The sequence below is a fragment of the Physella acuta genome, unplaced genomic scaffold (assembly GCF_028476545.2).
Source record: "Physella acuta isolate Inbredline_101_S28 unplaced genomic scaffold, ASM2847654v3 ptg000616l, whole genome shotgun sequence".
NCBI lineage: Eukaryota > Metazoa > Mollusca > Gastropoda > Physidae > Physella > Physella acuta.
Genome location: NW_026732135.1, coordinates 363571 through 391150, shown reverse-complemented (window position 1 = coordinate 391150; position 27580 = coordinate 363571). Strand labels below are relative to the sequence as shown.

General features: G+C 31.8%; 1 protein-coding gene and 1 long non-coding RNA gene across 3 annotated transcripts; both read right to left on the bottom strand.

Annotated features, from left to right (window-relative positions):
• Positions 1–197: 197 nt before the first annotated feature.
• Positions 198–27142, bottom strand: LOC131947939 (adhesion G protein-coupled receptor L2). 2 transcript variants are annotated; one of them, XM_059309351.1, is made up of 25 exons: positions 27049–27142; positions 25482–25505; positions 24985–25164; positions 23955–24119; positions 23307–23357; positions 21869–22393; positions 20569–20853; positions 15299–15469; positions 10784–10878; positions 10084–10281; positions 9382–9562; positions 8804–8929; positions 8550–8625; positions 8326–8440; positions 8178–8224; positions 7647–7758; positions 5765–5865; positions 5089–5191; positions 4365–4512; positions 2982–3051; positions 2649–2715; positions 1770–1855; positions 1170–1296; positions 805–846; positions 198–324 (listed from the first exon to the last, which is right to left on the bottom strand). In XM_059309351.1, exons 1-25 carry the CDS (start codon positions 27101–27103, stop codon positions 220–222), a joined length of 3255 nt encoding a protein of 1084 aa, XP_059165334.1. In that variant the 5' UTR covers positions 27104–27142; the 3' UTR covers positions 198–219. The 2 variants fall into 2 exon arrangements, with proteins under 2 accessions (XP_059165334.1, XP_059165335.1); XM_059309352.1 differs by having other exon boundaries at positions 24985–25161.
• LOC131947945 (uncharacterized) lies at positions 15704–16975 on the bottom strand. Its single transcript, XR_009387941.1, has 3 exons — positions 16763–16975; positions 16182–16323; positions 15704–15837 (listed from the first exon to the last, which is right to left on the bottom strand). It is a non-coding gene; the product is annotated as an uncharacterized LOC131947945 (long non-coding RNA).
• Positions 27143–27580: the final 438 nt, after the last annotated feature.

The following is a 27580-nucleotide window of genomic DNA, read 5'->3' as shown; positions in this document are numbered from 1 at the left end:
ACATACCCTGCCACTGTTAAGGACTAAAGAATTAGCGATGATTTACTAAAAACAATGTGCAAGTTTCCTATAATAAACATACTCAGCCACTGTTAAAGACTAAAGAATTAGCAATGATTTACTAAAAACCATGTGCAAGTTTCCTATAATAAACATACCCATCCACTGTTAAAGACTAAAGAATTAGCAATGATTTACTAAAAACAATGAGTACTTTTCTTAAATTGAACATACCCCGCCGCTAGAGACATTGCTGTACTTCTGACTGTAATCCATGGATGATGCCGTGATTCGACGATGTAACGACTTGATACCATCTCTTACCTATAAGAGGCGAATTGGATTAATCAAACTATTTCCCATATAGCAGTAAAATGCTAATTATGTTTTGAATTATCTGATTGGTTGTGATTGATATGACTCTATTTTTAAAAGCAAATATCAAAACTTTTTATTTTGTTTTACAATACAAACTATATTACAATACAAACGATTTTACTATACAAACTATTTTACAATTCAAAATATAGGCTAATTTAGACCCATTGTAAAAATGTTATATTTGCATATATTTTTATATTTTATGATTATTTATCGTTGATGTGAATCTATTCCAGTGCAAAATGGGTTTTCAAATACTAGAAAGCAATTATATGTAAAATATAAAGGGGCGTACATGTTGTGTTATGGTTTATATCAAAACCTAAAGAAATTATACTTAAACTTTAAAAAAAAATTAACAATCCTACCTACAGGCTAATGTAAAAATAAAATTATAATGAAAAGGTACACTAAAATAATTACCTGGTACTGTAGCACACATTGGAAGATAAAGATGGACAAGCCCTGAATTAAATAAACATGAAAAATGTTTGAAAATGCATATCACATTGCCAAAAAAACAATTCGATCAAATAATTAAATGACTTATTTTTTTATTTAATTTTTACAATGAGAAATGTACTTTGACATCAAAACACGTAGGCAAAATATAACAGAAAAATGTACATTGTTGAACATAGGTTTAAAATAATTTTCCAGTAATTATAATTCCACTGTTTGTTTTTATATTTCGAAGTATTAACCACACTTCTGGTTTTGTTATGTTTCTCATTTGATTAATCACTCTAGTTTTTATATTATTCTGATGAATTAATCACAGCACCTACCTGTAAGGAGTTGCACAATGCAAACAGGTAATGGAACACGGGGTTATCGCTACTGATGGACACGATGCCAAAAACCCAGGTGACGCCTAGTATGGGGGATAGCACCAGGATTGACCACATCACTGACCTATGAATATGGACAAATAATAAACATTTCTGAAACAGCAAAATGACTGGACATTTGCATAAAAACATAATTAAGTGTGAAAATGATAAATAAGCATGAAGTAACACAATAATAGGACATATTACTGGCATAAAAGTATATTCGAATATATCAAATTGTATTATTTCAAAAAAATCACAATAAGTTGAATCGGGTTTAAGTTTGAGATTACATATGATTATATTTCCCTTAATGAAGTATGTAAACTAAATGCATAAAATAATAACATGCACTGAATTTAATTTAACAAATGAGATATTCAATATTGTTTTGAATGGCTGGTCTATTATTTTGATCACGTAGACTATTTTTACACATGTTTTGTAAATATTATTACAAAATATTGATACGAGTTCAATAAATTTAGTTAAGATCCAGCGATAACGATATCATTTGATTTATCAAATCTATTGTACACTCAATTTAAACATTACTTCGTTCTCTGTTTAAGATCTTTGTCCATCATAACACGAGAACCCTGCATGACTCTCAACACAATGAAAAGGATGATGAAGTTAAACTGGAATATGAAGAAACGTTTTGTTTTACATGGTAAGTGATTAAATTAATGAATACAATCAAAAATAATCTAGACGAAAAAAAACGGATGACGTAGTTAAACTGGAAGTTGAAGAGACATATTTTTAAAAACATTAATTAATTAAATTTAATAAATACAATCACAAATCATTAGGATGAAAAAAAAACCAGATGATGAAGTTAAACTGGAATATGAAGTAACATTTTTTAAAATGGTAATTAATTTAATTAATGAATACAATTAAACATAATTTAGACAAAAAAAACTGGAAGTTCAAAAAACATATTTCTAAAAACATTAATTAATCACATTTAATAAATACAATCACAAATCATTAGGATGAAAAAACCCAGATGATGAATTTCAACTTGAATTTGAAGAACATGTCAACAAAAACGGGATAATTAATTAAACCAACATATAATTATAATTCAGTTAGAAGGAAAATATTAGGATAATTAAACTGAATATTGATAATGCGGGAAACAAAAAAAAAGAATGCAGGTAATGTTAATTAAATTAACATGTAAACGTATATATATTTTAACAACGATTGGTAATGTTAGACTGAAATTAAAAGTGTAACAATGAAAATAAACCAATGAATATAAAGCATGTCATAATTTTGATCAATAGAATAATAAAAAATCAACTGTATAAATTTTAGCATAAAAATAACCAAAGTTATTAAAATTAAATGTAAGCATAAAAATGAGTTTTCCTTTATTTAAAAAAGTATCAGTTTAACAAATGTAACAAAAAAAACAATTACCAGCAAGATTAGCATAACGGGTCCAGCGAAAGCCCAAATAACGCCATTTTCAGGGGACAACCAACAACTGAAAAGAGTAAGTAAAAGCTGATATAGAACTTTATTTCATTGTAGTATCAAATCGTATTAATTTATCTTAATTAATATACGCCTAATTCTAGATAATTCCAAATAAAAGTTTAAAAATAAATTGTTATTTAATATATACTGCTACTCATTATATCATAAACCAATGATTTCACAAGTAATACAGTTTTTAGCCGATTTTTACCGTATTAGGAATCTCAATTCGGATCAATTCAAACGTTAATACGATAATCTTTATCTACTTACGCTCGATCCGTCCCATATCCTACAGTTTGTGTTGATGCAAGGGAGATAACCACAATAATAAGCGGAGCTCCTGAAAAAAAAATATCGTAACAAATTAATTCTATTATTAAATTAATTGTAGTAAATTATGTTCTATTCAGAGACACAGTTATTAGAAATGTTGATCGGCATGCGGAAACTTCGTTGTTTTTTTTAATATATTCAGGTATGTTTTGTTAAAAGGAGAATTAATAAAGCTTGGTGTTTCAGATGTGTAAGAAACTTAAAGTACTAGTACTAAATACTTGAACCGGTCAAAGAGAATCTTCGCTAGTCTGTTTTACAAACTTAAAGACACTGTTACATCTCAGAAACAGTGTAGTATAAATGATTGCTACACAAGAAATAAACTATCCAACAAAATCGCTATTAAAATAAACGAATTACAATACACCACGTCTTGTAAATAGATACATTACCGTACAACAACATTGTGAATAGACAACTTACAGTATTTCACATTTAAGAAATAGACACCTTATAGTTTAACACAGCTAGTAACTAGACAAATCGCTCTACATCACGCCCAGTAAATAGACAACTTACCGTACATTACACCTAGCAACTAAACAACTTACCGTACATTACACCCAGTGAATATAAAACTGACCAAACATCAGACCTGGAACATAAACAACTTACCGTACATTACACCTAGCAACTAGATAACTTACCGTACATTACACCCAGTGAATATAAAACTGAACACACATCAGACCTGGAACATAAACAACTTACCGTACATTACACCCAGTAAATATAAAACTGACCACACATCAGACATGGAACATAAACAACTTACCGTACATTACACCCAGTGAATATAAAACTGACCACACATCAGACATGGAACATAAACAACTTACCGTACATTACACCCAGTGAATATAAAACTGACCACACATCAGACATGGAACATAAACAACTTACCGTACATTACACCCAGTGAATATAAAACTGACCACACATCAGACATGGAACATAAACAACTTACCGTACATTACACCCAGTGAATATAAAACTGACCAAACATCAGACCTGGAACATAAACAACTTACCGTACATTACACCTAGCAACTAGATAACTTACCGTACATTTACCCAGGGAATATATAACTGACCACACATCAGACATGGAACATAAACAACTTACCGTACATTACACCCAGTGAATATAAAACTGACCACACATCAGACCTGGAACATAAACAACTTACCGTACATTTACCCAGGGAATATATAACTGACCACACATCAGACATGGAACATAAACAACTTACCGTACATTACACCCAGTGAATATAAAACTGACCCCACATCAGACCTGGTGTATAAACAACTTACCGTACATCATGGCTATGAGATACTTAAGGATGGAGGTCTGTTTGACTGACGTGACCGACTTAAGTATGAGAAGACCCTGGGCCAACATGATGAAAAACACCGTCTGGAAAATGTAGTGCAGTAACGCAGCTACTATCGTACAACCAACCTGCAACATTGGAATCAGGATTCATATTGTTGTACTATATGTAGTGCAAATTAAGCACTTTTTTTAAAAAAATTAATTTCTGTACAATACGTATTGTGCTGTAATTATCATTTTTCTAGTACTATTATGTCATATATAATTATGTTTCTAATTTTTTTTTTAAATAAGTATCTAATTTAGTTTAACTGGCTATAATATTATTACCCTTGCTAAATGTCTACTTAAAATCGTATATATATATATATATATATATATATATATATATATATATATATATATATATATATATATATATATATATATACATATATAGATACATATTTATATACATACATATATATATATATATATATATATATATATATATATATATATATATATATATATATATATATATATATATATATGTATATAGATATGTATCTATATATGTTTATATATATAAAGAGAGAGAGAGGCACATAGACCTGTAATGCTTGTTGTTGGTGTAAAAATATGTGCATTTCTAATCCTCCATAACAGTAGTACAATCATGTATTATATCTTCGTTTGTTATTAACAATTGTTGTAACCTACCTTGTTTTTTGTTTCGTTGACACCAATCAGGAAAATAATGTACCCAATGGCTAACGTTATACTCAGGTTCAAATGTAGAACCGATCGATCGCTTTTAACGTATCTGGAAATGTTCACGAGATGAACATTATATTTCTAATAATATTCATAAGTTACAAGTGGCATACAGATTGATTGGATATAGATTGAAAAAAATGTAAGAAGTAAAATTATATTTCAAAATATGATTGGTGGTCTTTATGTTTTAATCTTAAATCTTTTAAATGCAACTTTTGCTTTACGATTTATTAAAAATCTTGATCTTTTTAAAAACTATTTTATTTCATTCTTCAACTGGTTATGCGTCATTGAGGCAATTGACTCCAATTTCAGCCTGCTTTTCTTTTTGGATTTGCTTCCATAGCCTTTGTCCAAAAAAGAACAAACTACAAGGCAGCAGTTGTTTAATTTTGGAGTTGTCTCCCCAGAAGAGCGACTGGCCCAGCCAACGAGCCTTATCTGCCCAATGATTCTAACTCTAGACTTTTCAGTTTAGCAACAATGAGCTTTACCGACTCGGCCACCCATTTATTTTCATTAAATTCGGTTATTATGTAACGATCTCATCAATAACATGAAAAATGTTCATGTATACTCTTAGATAATAAACTTTCAAATGATATAAACAAAAACTGACCTCCAGAGTACAAAATACACACACACTGTTGTGCCCAAACAGATGATTGAAATGATGCAGCCCACATAAGATATTCTGCTGATTATTTCATGATGGATGGACTGAAATTATAAATGGTGAGTTTAATATTTTATGTTATACATTTCAAAATAAAAAAATAAAATTTGAATTAAAATTGTGAAGATAGTTCGTTTGGATTCAGACGTATATCAATCTCATATATATATATATATATATATATATATATATATATATATATATATATATATATATATATATATATATATATATATATATATTTAATTCGGTGTCAACCCAAAATATTGTTACAAATGCGGAAAAACTATATGCTCTGTGTCGCTACTGTACATAACACCATACACTTTAATGTTACCTCAAAGTTTTGGCTGTGTTGCTACTGTACATAACACCATATAATGTAATGTTACCTCAAGGTTGTGGCTACTGTACATAACACCATACACTTTAATGTTACCTTAAGGTTGTGGCTACTGTACATAACACCATATACTTTAATGTTACCTCAAGGTTGTGGCTACTGTACATAACACCATACACTTTAATGTTACCTCAACGTTGTGGCTACTGTACATAACACAATACACTTTAATGTTACCTCAAGGTTGTGGCTACTGTACATAACACCATACACTTTAATGTTACCTCAAGGTTTTGGCTGTGTTGCTAATGTACATAACACCATACACTTTAATGTTACCTCAACGTTGTGGCTACTGTACATAACACCATATACTTTAATGTTACCTCAAGGTTGTGGCTACTGTACATAACACCATACACTTTAATGTTACCTCAACGTTGTGGCTACTGTACATAACACAATACACTTTAATGTTACCTCAACGTTGTGGCTACTGTACATAACACCATATACTTTAATGTTACCTCAACGTTGTGGCTTCTGTACATAACACCATACACTTTAATGTTACCTCAAGGTTGTGGCTACTGTACATAACACCATACACTTTAATGTTACCTCAAGGTTGTGTCTGTGTTGCTACTGTACATAACACCATACACTTTAATGTTACCTCAAGGTTGTGGCTACTGTACATAACACCATACACTTTAATGTTACCTCAAGGTTGTGTCTGTGTTGCTACTGTACATAACACCATACACTTTAATGTTACCTCAAGGTTGTGGCTTCAGTACATAACAACATATACTTTAATGTTACCTCAACGTTGTGGCTACATTACATAACACCATACACTTTAATGTTACCTCAAGGTTTTGGCTGTGTTGCTACTGTACATAACACCATACACTTTTGTTACCTCAACGTTGTGGCTACTGTACATAACAACATATACTTTAATGTTACCTCAAGGTTGTGGCTGTGTTGCTACTGTACATAACACCATATAATGTAATGTTACCTCAATGTTTTGGCTACTGTACATAACACCATACACTTTAATGTTACCTCAAGGTTGTGGCTGTGTTGCTACTGTACATAACACCATATAATGTAATGTTACCTCAATGTTTTGGCTACTGTACATAACACCATACACTTTAATGTTACCTCAAGGTTGTGGCTGTGTTGCTACTGTACATAACACCATATAATGTAATGTTACCTCAATGTTTTGGCTACTGTACATAACACCATACACTTTAATGTTACCTCAAGGTTGTGGCTGTGTTGCTACTGTACATAACACCATATAATGTAATGTTACCTCAATGTTTTGGCTACTGTACATAACACCATACACTTTAATGTTACCTCAAGGTTGTGGCTGTGTTGCTACTGTACATAACACCATATAATGTAATGTTACCTCAATGTTTTGGCTACTGTACATAACACCATACACTTTAATATTACCTCAAGGTTGTGGCTACTCATGAGAACGGCGAAGTTAGTCAGATGATCACAGCTACACTTTGTGATATTGCCATCAAACATTGTCCTTATACATCCCTCAGTGGACCACTCGCTGTACAGAAAATATCGTCAATTTAATTATTAAAGAATACTTAGCAACATGTGTTACGTTAAATAAATAGTCATCATCACCAGACTGCATGGGACGGCGTGGTCCAAGCGGTAGCGCACTAGGCCGCTAACCCGTGGTCTCAAATTCGAGTTCATGGCAGAATTATCTCCCTGAGTCCACTCAGCTCTAATGGGTACCTAACCCATGTTAGGGAAAGTGAAGACGGCTGGGCAAAGTGCTGATCATACCTTAACTATATTTACCAAATTCTTTACTTTTTCTTTCTATATCTAAGCTACACTTATTGTTGTTGCATTGCAGTACTACAATTTGTATTTTATTTTTCAAACGTAGTCTACAATTTATTATTTTAATAATATATATATATATTTTTTAAATCTATAGAAATTGAAACCTACTTCCGTGTTGTGTTAAGAAATGAACAAATTGGATCAGTGACGTTTTTCTAAAATGATTGAAAAAAAAGCAAAATATCAATAATTGTAACAGATAATCTATAATTAAAAAATAACGCAAATTAAAAACATGATTTTATTGAATGTTTACCTTGTTTATGTAAAACGTCAATTCTACAGGAGTGCTAAGTTTTGTGTATTCATGACTCAAACTAAAGGAAATGACGTCAGATGAAATGTAGGTCGTCGCCACATTAGACTCGGGACTGAAATTTATTTTGAATACAAATTGTATTTAAACATTCAAACAAATATTATTTGACACGACATAAAAACAATTTAAAAATAAGTAAAAAAACAACATTAACACATTACCGTATTTCGTCGGAAAATTTTGCCTGAAATTTATCCGATACATTTCTGTAGATAATGATAGAATATGTGGCATTTTCTGAAATTGTAAGAAAATAACTATTTAAAAATTTATTAGCTCAGCTAACATTACTTACATAATTTATTTCACCAACCAATCCTTACACAACACACATTTTCATCAAGAAGTGTTTACACTATATTATAATTGTAAATAATGAGCTTTCTTTCCCAATATATTTAGTCAAAATTATTACCATTAAAAGCTGTCTTGTTGAGAAAAATTTTGTTTCCAGTTGTCTCTACCCATTTTTCTTGATTGTTTTGGTTTGAATTTTTGGGAGGAAATTCAATATGGTCTCTAGCTCTATCTATTTTGATAGCTTTAAATCAAATGTTTTGAAACTTTAGCACTAGCATATATATATATATATATATATATATATATATATATATATATATATATATATATATATATATATACATATATATATATATATATATATATATATATATATATATATATATATATATATATATATATGTGTGTGTGTGTGTGTGTGTGTACGAGTGGGCATGCAAATACATTTATTTAAATATGTAATTATACATGTATATATATTATGTTCATATATAAATTATAATATATATATATATATATATATATATATATATATATATATATATATATATATATATATATATATTCGCATAGTATGCACAATTTATCAACATTGAAATAGATAAGTTGAGTATAAATTCAGTTGGAAAAAGTAATTAATAGCCAAATTGAAAGGATGTGTAATTTTGGAAAAAAAAATATCCATATACATACCGACATTTTGTTCGACTATGTATACTTCATCACCCGTCATGTTTCTCATAAACGTATTGGTCACCTCCTCCATTGCGATGATGAGCTTGTTCCCTGTGTCCCCGTGAGTTGTCTCAGTGTTTGTGTCCACCCACTCCCGTTGGTCAGCAGAGATGATCTTGTCGGTGATGTTAGCTACTTTCTGAAGCAGACAAGTTTCATTTATTATAAAAGTGTATATATATATATATATATATATATATATATACATATATATATATATATATATATATATATATATATATATATATATATATATATATATATATATATATATATATATATATATATATATATATATATATATATACTTATATATATATATATATATATATATATATATATATATATATATATATATATACAAACATAATATATATAGATGTATAATTACATATTTAAATAAATATATGTAAATGCACACTCGTACATATATATATATATATATATATATATATATATATATATATATATATATATATATATATATTTATTTATTATATATATATATATATATATATATATATATATATATATATATATATATATATATATATATATATAGTTGTTTTTCAAATATATATAAATATAACAACTGTTTGAAATTCCAGCATACATGGTAAAAAGGCATTTAATTTGTGATAGTTAAAATCTTGCAATTACCTTTAATGTATCTTGGCTTATACTGACTGAGGTATCATCGGTTGCCTTGCCTATTTCGCTCAAAATGTTGACAACAGATTTTATATCTCCCGATATAATTTTTGCTGAAGCGGGTAGCGACTGAGTAACTAAAGTAGTCACATTAGAAATGGTTTCAGTTTTTCGAGAGCTGTCTGTGACGTCCTGTAAGTGTTTTATCTGTGGAAATGAAAACATAAATTACAAGTTAAAATAATATTGATCTAAACCTCATCATTTGTATTTATGTATTTTTATTATGTATTATATATGTATATATATATATATATATATATATATATATATATATATATATATATATATATATATATATATATATATATATATATATAGTATTGAACAATTATTTCATTGTTTATTGATAATTTAAAATTAGCATAAAAATAAAATTATGAGAAAATTCTATCTTTAAGTGATATACCCATCAAAGCTGGTTGGCTCAATTACGTCCTAAAGTTACAACTCCGAACCTAGATCCGAACTCGAGACATTCGGGCTCGAAGCCAAACATTCTACCATTCAACCACACCGTCTAATACAATTTATGGAACACGCTTCTCATCCGTGATAAACATAGTACATACATTTAAAAAAACAAATAACAATTAATATGTAATAGTAAGTGTGAAATGCACAGGCGAGTCATGTTTATAGGCCCTACCTGTTGAATGGCGTTAAAAAGTTGCACGGCCGTACAGTTGCTTAAGTTTATAGGACCCCACTGTCTGTTGGACTGGCAAAGTCTCGTAACGTTACCTGTATAAGATGTAAACATATTCTTAAAGGGACATAACTATAACATTAACTACATTTGCTTTTTAAAATTTGTTGAGTGAAGTCTTTATCTAAAATATATTAGTTAAGTGAAGTTTTCTTTAAAATCTTAAATTTATAAAACTTTCTAAAACGAAATTTGTTTAAAGTTAGTCTGTTTTGAGCTATGGCATTTTTCTAAAAAACGCCATATTTTAAAGGTGCCTAGTAATTAAAATAACTTTCTATAACTATATCTTTTAGAAAAATTTGAAGATTTTCCTAAATATCAGTCGATTGATTAATCTCCGTCTATTTCCACCTCGAAATAAAAGCGTCAATTGCAAATAGATCTAGATCATGGGTCGGCAACCTGCGGCTCGCGAGCCGCATGCGGCTCTATTGGTGTCGAGTTGCGGCTCTTCAGCTCCATGCCCAAATATTAACAATTATTTTAATTTCAAAACTCATAAAAAATATTAGTCTGCAACACTCGGTAATAAACGATATAACAATAGATATAAACAATAAACATTCACTATTATATAAGAATATTTAGTTACTCCCTATCTCAATGTACTTCCTATCCTATTACATTGTCCATTCCGAATTTAAACATCAAACTTCATAGTGGATATCACAAAGAAACTAAACCAGCTAAGTATAAAACTGAAAGGATAACCAAGCATATGTCTTGTTTGAAGAAGTGCTTTGTTTCGAAAAAAAAACGTTTTTGTTGTTGCTTACATGGTGAGCGGTATTTTACTTAATTACGAAAATCTTTTTAAAAATATCGTTATGAAACCAATGCTACTATTCAATCACTTTAGCATTAATAAAAACAAAATGAAGGATGTTTTCACTGAGAGATGTGAGCTATTCAAAACAAATGCAAGTACTCTGACTTACATAGAAGATCCTCTCAAAACAAATGAGATTATTTCATATATTCAAAGCTATTTATTTAAAATTACATATCTATATATATAATTCTCTTCTGGGAGCCGTTAGAAAACAAGCTGCACCTCCTTGCAGTCCCCTCTCTTTCTCTCTATCACTATCACTAACACCCCCAACCCACCCCCACATTATCTGGTGAGCGGTGTTCACTCTAAATGTTTTCAAAGCTAAATGTTTACAAATCGTAGAGCAGTAGAGCCGGGTTTTTATTAGGGGCAAATATTTTAGTTCGATTTTAAACTTACAGGAGGTAACTAAGAAATAACTAAGAGGAGGCTGCTTTCACGGGGGGGGGGGGGGATGTAGGGTCGGGGTTAGGGGAAAGGGGGGGGTAGTGTTTTAAAGCAAATATTTTCAGTGGCAGCATTGGTACTGTCGAATTCACAAATTATGAATTACTGAAAAGTAGAAAATAAAACAACTATATAGCGGCGTATGATACGCTGCGGGTCGGCTCGTATAATATATTTGTTTAGGATTATATATATATATATATATATATATATATATATATATATATATATATATATATATGTATGTATGTATATATATATATATATAATCCTAAACAAATATACTATTGACATAAAAATGATAGTGGCTCTTTAAAAAATGTGTATTGTTGAAAATTGTAACTTTTGGCTCTTTAGACTCCAAAGGTTGCCGACCCCTGATCTAGATCTTCTATGTGCATTCAAACGATACTATGAACTTGATAGTTAAAACTTGCTTCAAGACTTAGAACTTTTGAACTTAGACTTTATTTTTATTTCGGCCACGCTGTCTCCATTATTTTCTTTTTAAAGAAAACAGTAAGCGACCGATATGTATAGTGTTTGTTTCTCTTTTAGTCTTTTAATTGAAACATTGCTGACTTTAGATTATAAAAACAATCTATTATTTAAAAATAAACCTTCTAGCAGGGCCGGCGCTACCTATAAGGCAAACTGGGAGGTCGCACTGGAAGCTATTAAAAAAAAAGGGGGGGGGGGGATTGTGTAATCTAATTTATTAAAAGGTACCTATAAATTAATAACTTGGATTATAATATATACAAAAAAATTGTAATATTCAAAACCGTGGATATTTATTTCGGTGCCTATGATAATCTATTAAATTAGGCGTTATTAAAAATGACCCCCCCACCTCCCTAATTTGGAAAGGTAGGATCGCTTTTTACCAGTCACTTTGTCTTTTTGTTTTGGTGTCATGCAATTGACGTAGAAAACAATTTCATAAGTCAGTAATGCCAAGTGCCAATCAACATTGTTAATTTCGACTGAATATAATTTAGTAATGAGCTTTTTTATATTATTATCTACAATTTATGGCGCCCCCGTTGGGTCGGCAACTGTGGCGGCTGCTGGACCCGCCCTCCCCTAGCCACGCCTCTGTGGGGGTAGGAGGGGGGACTTTTTATTGTTATCCCAGTGTGTTAGAGAACCTGTCGCCGGCACTGCTTTCTAGATTTGCAAGCGTTAGATAAAATTGTTATTCTTTCATGTGTTACTATTTTTTTCAAGTTCATAAAATAATGTACTGATTATTAATGTGTAATGTTTGTATGTTTATTCATTATGTATTGGTATAAACGTGACATTAATGTAATTAATGTCATTTTAAAATGTAATCAAATTATGTATTGGATCGTTGAAAGAACGACATTGTATTGTTTAAAGTTATTTTCAGATGTTTTTCCTATGATATGATAACGTTTGGAATTAATGACTATGTATGTATACAATTATCTATAATTTTGAATCAGAGTTTTGTTTAGGGTCATGGTATGCAGAACTGTAATAACACAGCCCTATCAGAAACAAATCATCAAAATAACATGTCTTGTCGTAAAGCTTAATTTATACTTGCAGAACTAATGTAATTATAAATATTGTCATTTAAAAATAATAGCGTTAATTCCGGGTTGTCGAACAGTAACAATTAAAAACAAGTTAATTAAAAAAGTCTAGTGACATTTATGCGCAATTTCCTTATGTTATCTAAAAATAGCTCTGACGTATAATGTTGGGGTGCGTTCAAGCTAGAAGAACGATCGGTTTGTAGGTGTTTATGTAATTTTAAAATTTGTGACCGAACGAGAGGATATTTTTGAAAACTTTCTTCGGCAATATTGTTCTAAATTATGGCAGGAATCTATTGGTACATGTTTCAAGTCGCTAAGTGGTCTGGTTGCCGAGATATGGGCCAAAAACTGATTTTTTTCGAGGTTTTTTGGCTTTTCCGGGAAATACATGAAAGAAACCTGGAATTCTTATGGCCTATGCTCATTCTCGTAACTTGCTTAACATAATTGCTTTTGGAACTAGTCATCGATATTGCTTCGTTGAGGAGGAGATACGACTTAAAGCCCGGACACACATTCATCCATACATTCATTCATTCATCCATCCATTCCCAGAAATGACGAGTTAATAAACGCAATTCTCCAGAATGGAAATTGCGCTAAAAATGTAAATGAAAAAAAAAACAGATTAGAGAACCTCAGTGGCGTAGCAACCCTTCCCGGCGCCCGGGGCTACATTTTCAATTTTGGCATCCCCTCGGGAACAACCTTTCAATTTTCAATTATTTGCACCCCGCCATCATACTTTCAATTTTGCACCCCCCCCCCCCTTCCTCAAACTTTCAACGTGTTTTTTTTCCAACCCATTTTGGAGCCCCCTAAGGTCGGCGCCCGGGGACATATGTAGCCCCCCCCCCCCCCCATCGCTACGCGTCTGGAGAGCCTAACATATACAAGTGCTCACATCAAGTTGTCATAAGGACATACGTTTTTAATCATTTACAAACACGTGTCCAACACGAGGAGACGCCACTTAGCTTTAAACTTCCGCAATTAATGTTTTACTTACTTAACGTTTTTTATACGGAATTTACTTTCCTTATTAATTTAGCAATTAGCATATTCCTACTTTACTATTTATTATTTTTTATACGTGATTTACTTTCAATATATATCTGAAACAATGTGCAAATTAATATTTTAAATACTTTACATTTTTAAATGTGATTTACTTTCTCCATTAAATCAACATTTTGCACATTAAAACTTTTCTATTAATTTGTATACGTGATTTAGTTTCCCTATTTATGTAGCAATGTGCATATACATACTTTATTTGCTTTACATTATCAATGACTGATTGATTTTCCACAATTAATTTAACAATGTAAAAAAAAAATATTTCAATACCCAATTTTATTTTTAAAATATAGTACAGAAAAATATATTATTTTCTTTTTTAGAAAATCGATAAGGAAATATTTGAATTGATTATACCTTTGTGAAATTCAAACAACATAACTAATATTTTGTTATCCACTATACAATAAAATATATTATTCGTTAATTAAAATTTGATAACAACACTTGCCGTGTTATAAAGCAGATTATTATTTTTTGATGAAAATAAACTATTGAAACATTTAGTGTAGTAATTACCTTCCTTTTGTGTAGTAGTACTTGTTCTTGTTGTCGTCGGGGTTAGTGTTGTCGAGGATGTTGCTGTTGTAGTACTACGGGCTGTTGTTGGTAATGTTATATTAGGTAGCTCTATTTCCTTAATAGTTTGGGGTGTTGCAACAGTTGTAGTAGTGGTCGTTGTTTCAGATGCTGAAATTAAAAGGCAGGTGCATGTCAAAAATACGTATGAAGAAAAAAAAAAAAAAAAATATATATATATATATATATATATATATATATATATATATATATATATATATATATATATATATATATATATATATATATATATATATATATAACATTTACATTTACATTTTTATCAACATAATGTAATAATTTAAAATAGTTACAAAATTAAAACAAAGCAACGAAATTGTATTGTAGTATCTTTATTTTAAAATATGGTAGTAAGATTCACATGTAATTATTTTTTTGTATGTCATGAATGAAAAATTGCAAGCAAAAAAAATATTCCGATATTGAATTGAAACTGTAAGCCTGCTTTCGTCCTAAAACTGAAATGATAAATTTTAAAAAAATGTAAAAAATTTCATATATATATATATATATATATATATATATATATATATATATATATATATATATATATATATATATATATATATATATATATATATATATATATATATATATATAGATATATATGTGTAGGCTTTGAACAAGTATATGCATTTAAGCAGTATTTGTGTATTTAACTATAATGTATAAAGTAAATAATGTATTTATATTTAATTTATTCATATACATATATATATTATATAAATATATATATATATATATATATATATATATATATATATATATATATATATATTTATATGTGTGATAGAAATAATACCTAGGTACATATTATGATTAAAACATAAAATTGAATAAACTGATCAGCGACATATCCTAGTTTAAGGACACACTTCAAACAATAGGCTATCTACATACGTTTAACCAACGTAAAATTTATAATACACGAAGATCCAGTATACCTAGAAAAAAAATATAGCAACACATTAATAGTTTTGTGGTTCTTGAACTTCAATACTCGCGGCTGTTTTTTTTTTTTTTAAATAAAAATAAATAAAATGTTGCATTATTTTTAGTTTTAAGTCTAATTTTATGATAACTACTAGTTTTAAAATATCTGACCTATAAACAATTTCTTATGTAATATTAAAAGTTAAGTATTTCCTAAAATGTGAAGAGTATTCGAAGTTTTCAAATTATTTGCTTATATAATTTTAATAATCGTTAGTACTATTTCCTTATCATTATATCATTCTACTTTAATGATTTTTCCTTAATAGCATTTGCATACTTACGTATACATTTACAAAATTAACATATTGACAGTACTTATAAAAATTGAATCATTAATGTATATTTATTTAACTGTAATAACAATAATCATATTTCACATTAACTTACATTTTTCTAATGTATCATCTTTTTATCACAGTATATAAATATGCCAAGACCCGTTGGCTTTTATCAAGCTTGAATACTGCTAGTAACCATGACAGATGGTAAAAAGGAAGTGAATTGTAAATTCCTACTCACACATGTTTCATCTAGTAGACCAGTCGTTGTACTCACCCCATAATGCATTGCAACAAATGTGAAGTGAATGGCGCGCGGGATGAGCTGGGCGGGCGGTAAATGACGGTCTTCGGCCTTGAACTTGAACTTATATTTTGGATAAGCAAGCGCGTGCACAATAAAGGAAGTAAAATCCCAGTGAATTTTACCACGTGCCTAAAGCCTGATAGTTTATTCAATACGGGCAGGCTTAACATACGCCGCTATTTAGTTGTTTTATTTTCTAGTAATCAGTGATTCATACTTTGTGAATTCAACACTACCAATACTGCGACTGAAAATATTTTACTTCAAATCACTATCAGTAGCTCGTGAATGGCGTTTATCCTCACCCTCCATTCCCTTCCCCCCCAAACACCCCCCCTCCCCATCCGCACCCGCGATAGCAGCCGTCCGAGGCGACAGTTTGCAGTCGACAGTGATATGATCAAGCAGAATTTCTGACCTCCTTTAGTTACAAATCATTTAAAAACTAATTATCTGCTCCTATTAGCCGTCGCTAATTCGACCCGGGTCTACGGTTGTAAACATTCGGCGTGAACCACTGCTCACCAGATTGTTGGGGGTGGGGGTGAGTACGATACGGTCTGTTGCGCATGCCTAGAGAGCTAGGGAGGGGGCGGGAGGAGGGCTAGATAGTTGGCTTACGTGCGTGGTGGTGTCCACGTAGAGAATTATATAAACGAGCCGACCCGAGGCGTATCTATTTAGTAACTATTTAGTTGTTTTATTTTCTACTTTTCAGTAGTTCATAATTTGTGCATTCGACAGTACAAGTGCTGCCACAGAAAATATCTGCTTTAAAACACTATCAGTAGGTCGTTAAGAACGATACTACCCCCACCCTCCTTTCCCCCAACCCCTACCCTACACCCCCCCACCCCCCGTGAAAGCAGCCTCCTCCTAGTTACCTCCCCTAAGTTTAAAATCGTTTCAAACTAAATTATCTGCCCCTAATAGCCGTCACTAAACCCGGCTCTACGATTGTAAACATTTAGCGTGAACCACAGCTCATCAGACCATGTGAGGGTGGGGTTGGTAGGGAGCGCGCTTACTGCTTGTTTTTTAGCGTCTCCAAGATGAGAATTATATATATAGATAGAAGATAGATGGTTCATTGAGGTTCGATCAGCGATTTTTAGTTTAGGCCAATAAAAGTTGTATAAAATGGAAGCTGACAAAATAGAACCTACAGCAAACTAAATCGAAAACTCATTTACAAGGATTGAATAAATTCTTTTTAGTCTAATACGTTAAGACAATGTAACTTTAACAACTCGATTTGAACACACTTTCACCAACATTATTAAGTGATCTTTTTTAAGGTTCCGGGTTGTCAATAAACTATGTTAAATGTTCGCATAAAATCATGCTGAAGCTTCTAAGTGGCCTTGACATACGACTCATAGTCAAGTGCTCAAATGCGCAGTTTGAAATTGTTGAATAGATTCTATTGTTGGAAATCACAATACATGTTTTGTCGTGATATAAACACTTGAGAGTTTTTAAACTTCCTCAATGATTATTTTGTAAGGCTTGCAAGTAAAGCAACATGTTTTCAAGAACATTTAGTTGAGTGGTGTATGCTAACATTACCATTTTCACATGAAGAGATGTTCTAACATTCATAATTTTAACAAATTTTTAGCACTGCCATTTTGTTTATTAGAAAACAAAATATCGTAATCCTACTTTAGTCTGGTTACCAAACTTTGTTTTGGTGTTTTTTTAAATTTCCTAATGTAGCCTCGCTTTCTGTCACATAATATTCGTAGCCTGCACGTGGTTGTTCTTTTCGCTGTAACATTACAATCAGAGGCGTAGCGACCCTTCCCGGCGTCCGGGGACAAACTTTTCCTCAAACTTGCACCCCCCTCAACCTTTCAATTTATTTTTCCAACCCATTTAGGCGCCCCCTAAGGTCGGCGCCCGGGGACATATGTCGCCACCCCCCCCCCCTCGCTACGCTACTGATTACAATCATGGTCTACACATTATTGTTGTTCTCTTCAGTGTGGCGTAGCCAGGAATTGGTCATGGTAGGGGTTCAAACATTTTTCCATATGTAAGCAATCCTATATATATATATATACATATATATATATATATATATATATATATATATATATATATATATATATATATATATATATATATATATATATATATATATATATATATATATATATATATATATATATATATATTTATATGGCTCCATGGGATTGGTTATAACCCCCTTAACCCCCCCTGCCTACGCCACTGGTTCTATTCGCTCTCACATTACCATTTCACTTGAAACTTCGTAACTAGCGTCTTATCCGTCAGCTGTGTTTACGCTATTCAACAGATATTAACGACTTCATAACCGAATCGATTAGTTGTTTTAATAAGCAAATGTAAAGTACGAAACTAAAATATCGATGCGGCAAATTAACCTTGTACAGTTGCTATTCAATGTGGTAATGCTAACAGAGTTTTTTTCAGGCATCTCTTCGGGGGGGGGGGTGCTAAGACCCCCCCCCCCCCTCTAAGAAAATCTACCGCCCTCCCGAACGAGATGGATTGTATACAGTAAACATACACTTTTACTAGTGTACGCCCCCCCCCCCCCCTGAAAAATGTTGACCCCCCCTCGAAAATTTCAAGAGCTCCCCCCTGGAAGAAACACTGAATGCTAAGTGTAAATCTGGTACGTGCACCTTTGACAACAGGTTCTTTAACCATAAAGGTTTTTACTAAATATGGTTTGATCGTAAATATCTTTATGTATTCTGCTTGATATGTCCCCGGGCACCGACCTTAGGGGGCGCTAAAATGGGTTGAAAGGTTGAGGGGGGGTGCAAATCGAAAGTTTGAGGGGGGGTTGCAAATGGAAATCTCAAGGGGGGGGGGGTGCAAATCGAAATCTCGAAAAGTTTGTCCCCGGGCGCCGGGAAGGGTCGCTACACCTCTGCTGGACATAGTTCTAACTAAACCATCCCTTCAATTCTACTTCATTTGTCTCGTCCGTTTTGAAAACGGAACTTTACCTTTATACAGAGTATAACCCAGTAAAGTGCAGGGGTCGGCAACCTGCGGCTCGCTCTTTTGATGTCAAGATGCGGCTCTTCAGCTCCATGCACACATTAATAATTATTTTTATGCATTTTTAAAACTTCTAAAAATATTAGTCTGCAACACTCTGTATTGAACGATATAATAATTTGTTTTTTTTAATTAATTTAAAGTTTTAAATTCTAGCAGAGCTTACTAAACTATTTTAATATATTTTTATATGAATAAATATTATTTCATATTTTAAGCTATTTATTTTAAATGTTATATATATATATATATATATATATATATATATATATATATATATATATATATATATATATATATATATATATATATATCATAAAAATTATATAAAAAATGTTAGTGGCTCTTTAAAAACTGTGAAACTTTGTAAATTGTAACTTTTGGCTCTTCCGTCTCATAAGGTTGCCGACCCCTGGTGTAGTTTATTAATATCACGTTTACTTACTTTTCATATTGCTCTACAACCAAATAGAAACATTAACAAAGTACTAGGAATCACTAATTAGAATTTAACTATAATAAGGTTAATTAACGCCATATTAAATTACCTTCACTTCGTTTTGTTGTAATAGGGGAAGTCCTTTCTATTGTAGTCGGTGTTGTAATTGGTGTTGCAGTCGGTGTTGTAGTCGGTGTTGTAGTCGGTGTTGTAGTCGGTGTTGTAGTCGGTGTTGTAGTCGGTATTGTAGTCGGTGTTGTAGTCGGTGTTGTAGTCGGTGTTGTAGTCGGTGTTGTAGTCGGTGTTGTAGTCGGTGTTGTAGTCGGTGTTGTAGTCGGTGTTGTAGTCGGTGTTGTAGTCGGTGTTGTAGAGATCGACTCTTGCTCTTGTGTACCTAGACCAAAAAACAATTGTGTTGTTAGTCTTGATAAATACGTGCAAATGACACTTATAGGTGAAACATATACATTATGTTCTGCTAGATATTCTAATGCATATTAAATTGGCGATTCTATTATTAATTGATGTTTTTTTTTAATAATTTCAAATAATTTAATATACTTTTTAGATGTTGCAAGAATAAACTTTTGTCAATTTACTAGAACTGCATCGATAATACATTAAAATAATTAATCATATTTGCCAGCATGGATACATATCCAAAATACTTTGCTCTAATAATTAACTGAATTGAATAGTAACGTCATCTAAGTGAACGATGTAAGATGCAACTATGTAACCAAAGCTTAATAGGACAAGGAGGGACAATAACTGACACTAATTCTTACCTGGGCACTATTTTTCATTAACATGAAGAAGCATACAACGATGTAAGAACAGTGATTCTTCAACAAGCAACATAATGTGTAGGCTATGGAAACGTTTACGGGTGTATAAAAACTAATGCATTCGACTTATAGGCTTATAACATTGTAAGGTGAGTTAACAAAGTCATTGAAAGATTAATGTGTATATGCTAGCCCAACACCGAAACTAAGAACTATGAAAACAAAAACACACTATGTTAAAAATATACAATTTTTAAAGAAAATATTAGGTTGTCAATAGAACAAGACAGATTCTTACAAAAAAGCATAATGAAACCTTAAATCGTTACCAACTGACGGTACTTATAAGAAAAAGACAGTTCTTAAAATAGACTTGCAACATATAACAGTTGTCATATGAGATTGTCAGACTAATTAGGTCTGTATCAAGTAGCTAAAAAATTCCCAAGGGGACTGGTTCCAATGTAAACAATACAAAAACTAACCACTGAGTTTATATGTAAATCTTTACTTTTCCATAAATACTCTCTAGTTTCATATTTATAGTGTTTATGTGTGTTTATGTTATGTATGATTATAAATTCCTTAAAAAGTTATTTGAAAAATAAAAGTAAAATTTACACAATATAGACATATTAAATCTGTCATCAAATAAAGATTGCAGATCTTTATACTCGTACTGCAGCACGGATATTGGTGACAGAAAGTCCAAGAACTTCCTTTCAAGAATTACAACATCATCTTCCTTGGTAGCATCATCATCGTTTGTATCGTACACAACATCATCGGTGATTGAGCATACATTAGCATTTTTCGAACTGATTACAATTAGAGAATTAACGATTTCCGGCCTGTCCCCATTCTCTTCAGCGAACGCATCTTCGTCATCGTTTCCTCTAATAATGTCCCGATATTGTTGTAGACGTGTTGCGTCCAATGTCTCAAAGAATGACTTTTTCGATGAGTACGTGTTCAAGTGTACGAATATTCTGTTGCATGTTTTTAATCCAACTCTAACTTTATCGTTGTCTATGTTTGTTCTGTTCAAGACAAATTTGATGAATTCTTTAATGATGTGGAACTTTTCTTCAGTAAGGATATTAAGGTCGAGACTAAAGACAACGTCTAGTTGTACATCCGGGCAAGCTAGGTGGGATCAAGGTTGACAAACATTACTACATTAAAATATACTTAGTACACATAATTACTAGACAATGTATAAAATAACATTCAGATCAAACACACAAACTCACACTCACACGCATATATATATATATATATATATATATATATATATATATATATATATATATATATATATATATATATATATATGCGTATGTGTGTGTGTGTGTTTGTAGCGAAAGTGAGATACATGTTTAGATAAACAGATATTTTTGGTTAACAAAGTTTCATATAACAAAATTATGTATTGCAGGAATCACATCTCCTTAATTCGACAACATAACTAAGTAGTCAGTTTATTTTTAATCAATTATTACATTTAGTATGCTTATATATATATATATATAAATATATATATATATATATATATATATATATATATATATATATATATATATATAAAGCTTGTAAACGGTAGATAGACTTTTAGTTGATGTGTATGCTCCAGACCTATCATAAGGCATCTACTGTTTTATACCGTTGCATAATACATTATCTACATTTTTTTCGATAAACATTTGGCTTAGTGTTATAAACCATTTTAACACATGACCATATTCTGCTACAGACACCTTAGCTAAGGACAAGGCATCTCTTTATTACACATTATTATTGTAGCTAGTCAACAGTTAAACAAAAAGTTAAAAAAAAAACTCTTCACGTTAAGGCTGAGGCAGGAATGAGTACTTGTATCAAAAGAAACTCAACTCAACCACTTGAGAGTTGGCCTCAATCGCGCGTTGTTAAGCAAGAAAAAACCTTACGCTTTAGCTGTGTATGTAGGTTAATTATTAAACTAAAGCATAATAGCCATGCTTAACGAAAGCGTCGACTCGGGAGTTATGCAAAAGATGAAACATAAGAGAAATACTACCTTGTGATTTCGTATTGCTCGTTACCGTGGAAACTGTAGTGTTAGCAATATCTACGAAAAAGATGATTATATGGGAAATACATCAATAAACATTTATATATATATATATATATATATATATATATATATATATATATATATATATATATATACAGTGTATATTTACACTCACTCACAGTGTTTATTTATCCGGGTTTTCTAGGCTTTATTTTTATAGCAAAAGAAAACTGAACACATTAAATTACTTTTACTTTTTTTTAAATTTTGTTTCGTTTCAAAAGCAAAATAAAATATACAAGTAATTGACAATATTTATATCCAATTAAAATTATAAATTATAATTTATTTATTCAGAATTTACTACTATTTATGTTATTAGGTAAACTCGACATCATTATTTGCATACTTTACTGGACAGACGTATGTGAAAAGAGAAGGTTTCTAATGAGATAGTAATATCTGTAGTTACGAAAACTGCTTTGTTGTCTTTATAAAAGCATTTGCAATGAAAAGTTGTTGCCAAGTTTTGTAAACATCCTGGTACACATTTTTGTTGGTGAAATAATAAAATGTAGATAAAAATATTTCAACTAACACATGATATTTAAATTTTAGAGATTTATTTAGCAGTATTAAAACATGACTTACACTGAACATCTTTTTCACACACGACGTGTTTTTTCACTTTGATCTTAGTTCTGCAGTTGAAGTTTTGCGCCTTATTCTGTGAGTAGTCGGTATACCCACACGAGTAGGACGAATTTCGCTGCAGGATCCACCAAACATGTTTAACGGTAACATTTTGTAGCAGACCTGTTTGAACATCGACATAAGGTTGGTTCAACATGTAAATATATTGTATTGATTGGATGTAACGGTTGTATCGATTGAGCATTGATAATACAAAGCACTCAATAGCTTGTTTCTTTCGGGAGATGGAGTGAAATTTGAAAACCACAAGGGCGGTGAAATACTGTTACATATCTTTGGGGGGAGGTGTAAACAGTCACTACCGAATCTAAAACTTTCGGGAAAATTTGTCTAGCCGTCTAATATGCTCAATAAAACGGGACAAGCTAGGGAATTGAGTGAAGCCCATAGGGAAAGCAAAAGAGAGGTCGTCCAAGACAGACCTTGAGGGCCTTCTTGAAGAACTGAAGACAAAGGGGTGTCTTAGGAGATTGCATAATCTGGGAGACCGGACAAAATGAAACGGTATTGGGGTCAGCGTGGTCGAGTCGGTAAACCGAAAAGTCTCGAGTTCGAACCCTTGGGCAGATGAGGCTCGTTAGCTGGGGACAGCTACTCTTCTATGAGAGACAACTCCAAAATCAAACAAGTTCTGCCTTTTAGTTTGTTCTTGGTTAGACAAGGGCTTTGGAAGCAAATCCAAAAAGAAAAGCAGGCTGAAATCGGAGTCAATGGCCTCAATGACGCATAACCAGTTGACACGTATCCTTAATTGTGATGGAGGCGTGGTCTAGTCGGCAACAGCTCATGGTTGATAAATTAATTAAAGTACCGAGTTCAAACCCTCTGGCTGATAACAATCGATCCCTCTCAACACTAAAAATTAAGAACGAAGAAAAAGAAGAAGAAGGAAGGGTATTGTTAAAACCCTATTTTTCACAAGGAGTAAACAGGATTAGTCATTTTTTTTTGCATATATGTTGAGTACCTGTTAAGCACTGTACAGTGGAATTGGCCTGTTCTTTCCTGATCACTTTCGCGTTTAACTTTTCGCATGTGTCGCCAGCTTCTGTTGCACTGTCGGTGGTATTTGGTTGGAGTTGAATACACTGACCTGTTTCCGTTATGTACCAACCTTGGTCACATGCTAAACTACTCTTGCAAACTGCTGATTGACACGGTTCATTGAACATTTAAATCATATTTTGTCGTAATGAATTAAAATTGTAAATAATATGTTAGATGATATTGGCAATACATTTGTTCCTTTCACACAAAAATAACTTTTCTTAAAATGAGGGAATACTGTTAACCAATTTGTATACAAACTATTATTATAGAAATGGAATATTTACGTTTAGAAACAATATGAAAAATGTTTTTAGAAATCTTATTATCATATACGAACACCCGTAATTTTGCATAAGGGTGTTAAGATATTGAAAGAAATGACCATAATAAAACAATAAAATAACTAAAATGTACCTTCAGTGCTCTGGTTAGCGGCAACTGTAAATTATGAAATGAATTACAGATTTAATTTTTTTTTTAAAAATAGAATTTTACTAATAACAGACTAATACTGAATGTGATGACGCAAAGTTGCGTCGGAGAGGTCAGGTAGATAGCAGAAACAGGCTATAGATCGTTGGGCGGAGACCAATGGACGTACAGGAGCTGACCAGTCACGTGGGATGGTCAGCTGACCACGGAGGCGTCGGCAGTAGTTTGATTAGAGGCAGAAGGTGTTAGGAAGCGGTCAGAGACGGTTGAGAAATGTAGTTAGTTAGGAGTTGATAGGAAGCTAGCAAAAAGAGGAGAAGGTGTTATGGCGTATTAGGGAGCAGACGTAGTTGTGTAGAGAACAGTTAGATAGTGTTAAGATTGGTCATGGGAGTGCGTAGTTAGTAGTAGTACATTGAACAGCTAGATAGAAGTAGTAGTAAACAGTATACAGTAAAGAATATATTAGTTAGGTTAGGTAGGAAGATGATTATATAAAATGTTATAACGAACATTGTATTTTTGAACTTGAACCTATGTGTTTGAATATTTCTGTCATCTCAATACATCATCCCAACTTTCACATCTAGGTGTTACTGTTTTCCTTACTCTCACACTTAAGTATTATACTAGACACCTCCGAATTTTTACTGTATATTTTGCAGTTGGTGTCGAACCCTTCCAGGCAGGGGCGTAGCGAGGGGTGGAGCGGGGGTGCGGACCGCACCGGGTGACACCATTTAGGGGGATGACACCAAGGCAAAAAATAACAAAATATATAGAGAAAAACTTGAGGGGAGAGGGGTTTGCAGATCGAAAGTTTGAGGGGGGGGGGGGTGCAAATCGAAAACTTGAAAGTTTGTCGCCGGGAAGGGTCGCTACGCCTCTGGGGGGTGACACCATTAAGTGCCACACCGGGTGACACCCGACCTCGCTACGCCACTGCCTCCAGGTAATAGTTTTCAAATGTCAACATTTAATACTAATGATGTTTATTGATAGTCGGTTGTAAATACAGCTGGGTGCACCGTTGTTTTTTACTTTCTCGTATATACAAAGTATAAAGAAAGTCTTGTAATCGTGCAAAAAAAAATCGAGATTTTTACAAATCTCGACGTTTTACACCTCGCTGATACGGAAAAACATAATTTTGCAATCTTGTCTCTCCCTTGTTGTGATCGTCATTATGTACTTAAAATGCTTTTTTTTTTAACTGTAACTCTAATTAACCATTCATTAAACTGGCAAAAATATATGTATTATATATGTCTTTTAACGATTTTTCTTGGTGTCACCCGCTAAATGGTGTCACCCGGTGAGGTATGCACCTCCGCCCTGCCTCGTGATGCCTCTGCAGATACGGATATATATGTAATGTGCAATGTATACAACTTACTACATTAAGTACAAACGTATCTTATTAAAAATTGACACCTATTATTTTGAATTTTAAAATTGTGCTATGAATAGTTGTTTTCTTTTCTTCTATGTATTGTAGTGTGTAGTATCACATGTTATGATGTTTAATTCGGACAAAATTCCATCTTACCAATGTATAACAGAACACATATTAAAAGCACTACAGGTTGATATAAAATATCCATATCACATCTTTAGAAAACGTGTGACTCATAAACATACGGATATGTTTTCAGCCCCTAGGCCTACACACCAAGACCATTGTGAAATGTTGACACAATGCAATTGCTAGGTGACAAGTGAGGGCAAAGGTCATGCCTATTGTTGTCAGTACGGACTGAAAGCGCTCACTTAACGTGCCAGGGCTGACGCATCCGTTAACTGATAACGCACTGGGCGCTATTGTATACGTTCTCATTGTATACAACATCGTATGCACGTATATAATATATATATATATATATATATATATATATATATATATATATATATATATATGTATATATATATATATATACATATATATATATATATTCACACACACACATATATATATATATATATATATATATATATATATATATATATATATATATATATATATATATATATATATGTATATATATATATATATATATATATATATATATATATATATATAT

What these genes read in the sequence shown, in the direction of transcription:
- LOC131947939 (XM_059309351.1), bottom strand. Translation starts at nt 27,103, where the DNA reads ATGGATATTTTATATCAACCTGTAGTGCTTTTAATATGTGTTCTGTTA. An exon ending in ATGTGTTCTGTTATACATTG is followed by an intron (nt 25,506 to 27,048) that starts GTAAGATGGAAT and finishes CATAATTTACAG; the next exon opens with TTGCCGCTAACCAGAGCACT. An exon ending in CGCTAACCAGAGCACTGAAG is followed by an intron (nt 25,165 to 25,481) that starts GTACATTTTAGT and finishes CGTGTCAATCAG; the next exon opens with CAGTTTGCAAGAGTAGTTTA.